Here is a 2,732-nt window from a genome sequence, read left to right as displayed (position 1 = left end):
CTCTTCCTCTGCGCGCTCAAAGATCTGGGTTCTCCAACGATTTTGCCTTCGCTCGAACACTATTCACGCTCAAAATCGCACAAGATCTTACGATGTTACGCTTTAGAGCTCACTCCTAACAACCTTGGCACTCACCAAGGAACAACTCATTTTACCAACTATAGAATAGTAATTAATTAGTCAAGCTAATCCTACTAAAATAAGATGGAGGAAACTGCTAAGTTTGTGAACAAGATATCCGTGTGATGCGCAATGAATGGTCTTTTTTTGTGGAAAAAAGATAGAGTAGTCTTTATGGATCCCAAAGAGCATTCGACGATATACAATGTGGGTCAAATAAATACCTGTATACTGGGTCAAGAACAACACCAGTAGCTTCAGCAACTTCTTTTACAAAACTAAGCTCCTCAGAAGTGTTCATTGCGTAGCCAAGACCCTTGGCCTGCAAACAGTTAAATTTTCATCATCAATAAACAGCATAGCTAAGCCGGATGATGAAGCAAGTTTTTCAGACCAGACAGGTCTTCCAAGAACCTCCATGATATGACTTGTCAGACAAGCACATTGTTTCTGCAGGCACGTGATCGTTGATTTGCTCAATAAGAACTAGTATGTATATACTTCCACAAAAAGAACCATAAACACACAAACCCTTCTCTTCACTACCATTTTACCAATACACTCACATTTTGTATGTGGACAATATCTCTAGAGTTAACACCAGCTTTGAGTCCATCAATCAAGCCTTGGACAAAGTCGTGGAAGTAATCCGGGTCATCACAAACAGAGAATGCATGAACCTGCAGAAAGCACCTAAATGATATAAGCATCATGTAAAAACATGGACTGTGTGAGTCTTCTAAGCAGAAGGCATACCCTTGCTTTCAAGGTACTCAATGATGAACCCAGTGATAGACCAGCAATTGTGCCCCCACTAGATAATAACAAATGTAGGGTGTTAGTAGATGAAGATGTACTTGATGTTTTAATAAAACCCACACTTTAAAAGAGAACTCATTGTTTGCACTAGAATACATCATGTATACTATAAGATGCCCTAAAGTTGTTATAGAAACAAGCTCCTCTGATATAAAGAGAATTCAACCAAGCAGAAAAGGATGGTTGCTAAGGAAAATATAAATAAGTCTAGTAGACAGGAACCTGCCACAAGCCACAACAATATCATCAAACTTGACATTGCTTGTTCCACTTTGAATCTGCATCTCAATTTCCCGAACTGCCTCTATGTAACCCCTGAATAGAATTATTTAATCATAGTGTTAGAATAAATTATTTGTAATAGGATTTGAATGAAACCTTTAGCGGTATAGAAACCTAGATTGATGCTATTTGAATTAGAATGAATGTATCATATCAATTAGCTCAAAATATAATATTGTATACGACTATAAATAAAGAACAGTGTGGTGTGACTTGGACACAGATAATTACAAAGTTTAGGAAATAGAACAAGTGAAGATGAATAAATGCAATAAGTTGAAAAGAGGTTAACCATGTTCCGAGAGAGTTGGATCCGCCAACGGGAATAACGTATGGGTTCCTTCCTTGGTTGATCAACTTTTGTTTGAGGAGGTTGGCAAGTGTCTAAGAGAAAGCAGAAAAGGTTAAGTTAGAATGAAAATTTAGAAAGGGAATAATGGAAAAAAAAGGAGTAAAGGGAGACGCACGACACTTCCAATTTGTGCGTATTCTTCTTTGGATATAAGTTGAAGGTTAGCTCCAACCAAACGCTCAACTAGGAGATTGCCTGTGAGGGATGGATCTTGGTCAACAAGGAGCTGTTGAGTTGAGTTGAGAATAAACAAACAAATAAATAAAATAAATAAATAAATAAATAAATAGGTGAAAAGAAGGAAAAGAAAAGAAAATGACAAAGGGTGTGTAGTGTTGAGAGAGATGTAGTTTACTTTAGAAGTGCGGAGTATAAGGAAAGGGTCGAGATTCAAATACTTAGCAGCAACGGCAGTGGCGCGACAATGGTTGCTTTGGATGCCTCCAATTGTAATAACAGAGTCGGCACCTTCAGCAATTGCATCTGCCAATAAGAACTCTAATTTCCTCACTTTGTTTCCACTCAATTGCATTCCGGAAAGGTCATCGCGCTACAAATCCAATGTTTCTTACTCACTTGTTGTTTCTTTCTATTGTAAATCATCATATACTAATAATAATAATAATAAGAAGAAGAAGAATAAGAAGAAGAGCAATGAGTACCTTGAGCCACACTTCCGTATTGGGTGGCAAGTTTGGAAGGTTCCATCGGTGAATTGGAGTCGGAAGCTGATAATATCATCATATGACATCACACACCACCATTCAACACAAGTATGTTATGTGATTTGATTGATTGATTATTAGGGGGAAGGGAAAAAAACTATATTGAAAAAGATAGAATTGATTAATTACATGGGCAAGAGAGAAGACATGAGAAGGTATAGGGTCGAGGTGGGATGCCCATGAAGGAGGAGTGTAAGGCTTCAGGCTGAGGAAGTCGAAGCTTGATGATGCCATCAATAGCTCCACGAGGGTTGATAGCTTCCTGGTATGGAGAATGGATATGGAAGGACAAATTGAACACATCACCAATCGACCATACATTCCATCCACAGCCAGAGTACCTTTTCACTGTTAGATCAATCTTAAGGTTTAGGTGATGCCACGTGTCCTACGGTAGCATTTTCATCTCCTCCAATACTCTACAACTTTCCCTA

The 2,732-nt window shown here is 38.3% G+C and overlaps 1 protein-coding gene across 1 annotated transcript in view; it reads right to left on the bottom strand.

The window, feature by feature from the left end:
* Positions 1 to 2,726, bottom strand: part of LOC101514929 (D-cysteine desulfhydrase 1, mitochondrial) — a 4,512-nt gene extending 1,786 nt beyond the window's left edge. The window contains exons 1-9 of the mRNA XM_004503189.3: positions 2,428 to 2,726; positions 2,236 to 2,301; positions 1,929 to 2,123; positions 1,689 to 1,799; positions 1,514 to 1,605; positions 1,162 to 1,254; positions 877 to 934; positions 687 to 800; positions 345 to 442 (exon numbers count right to left, since the gene is read on the bottom strand). Of these exons, the coding sequence (XP_004503246.1) occupies positions 345 to 442; positions 687 to 800; positions 877 to 934; positions 1,162 to 1,254; positions 1,514 to 1,605; positions 1,689 to 1,799; positions 1,929 to 2,123; positions 2,236 to 2,301; positions 2,428 to 2,619 (1,019 nt within the window). The 5' untranslated portion in view covers positions 2,620 to 2,726. The remainder of the gene's footprint in view (positions 1 to 344; positions 443 to 686; positions 801 to 876; positions 935 to 1,161; positions 1,255 to 1,513; positions 1,606 to 1,688; positions 1,800 to 1,928; positions 2,124 to 2,235; positions 2,302 to 2,427) is intronic.
* Positions 2,727 to 2,732: the final 6 nt, after the last annotated feature.

The sequence above is a fragment of the Cicer arietinum genome, chromosome 6 (assembly GCF_000331145.2).
Source record: "Cicer arietinum cultivar CDC Frontier isolate Library 1 chromosome 6, Cicar.CDCFrontier_v2.0, whole genome shotgun sequence".
Classification (NCBI taxonomy): Eukaryota; Viridiplantae; Streptophyta; class Magnoliopsida; order Fabales; family Fabaceae; genus Cicer; species Cicer arietinum.
Note: the sequence above shows the minus strand (reverse complement) of the source record. Positions and strands in the feature narration are given on the sequence as shown.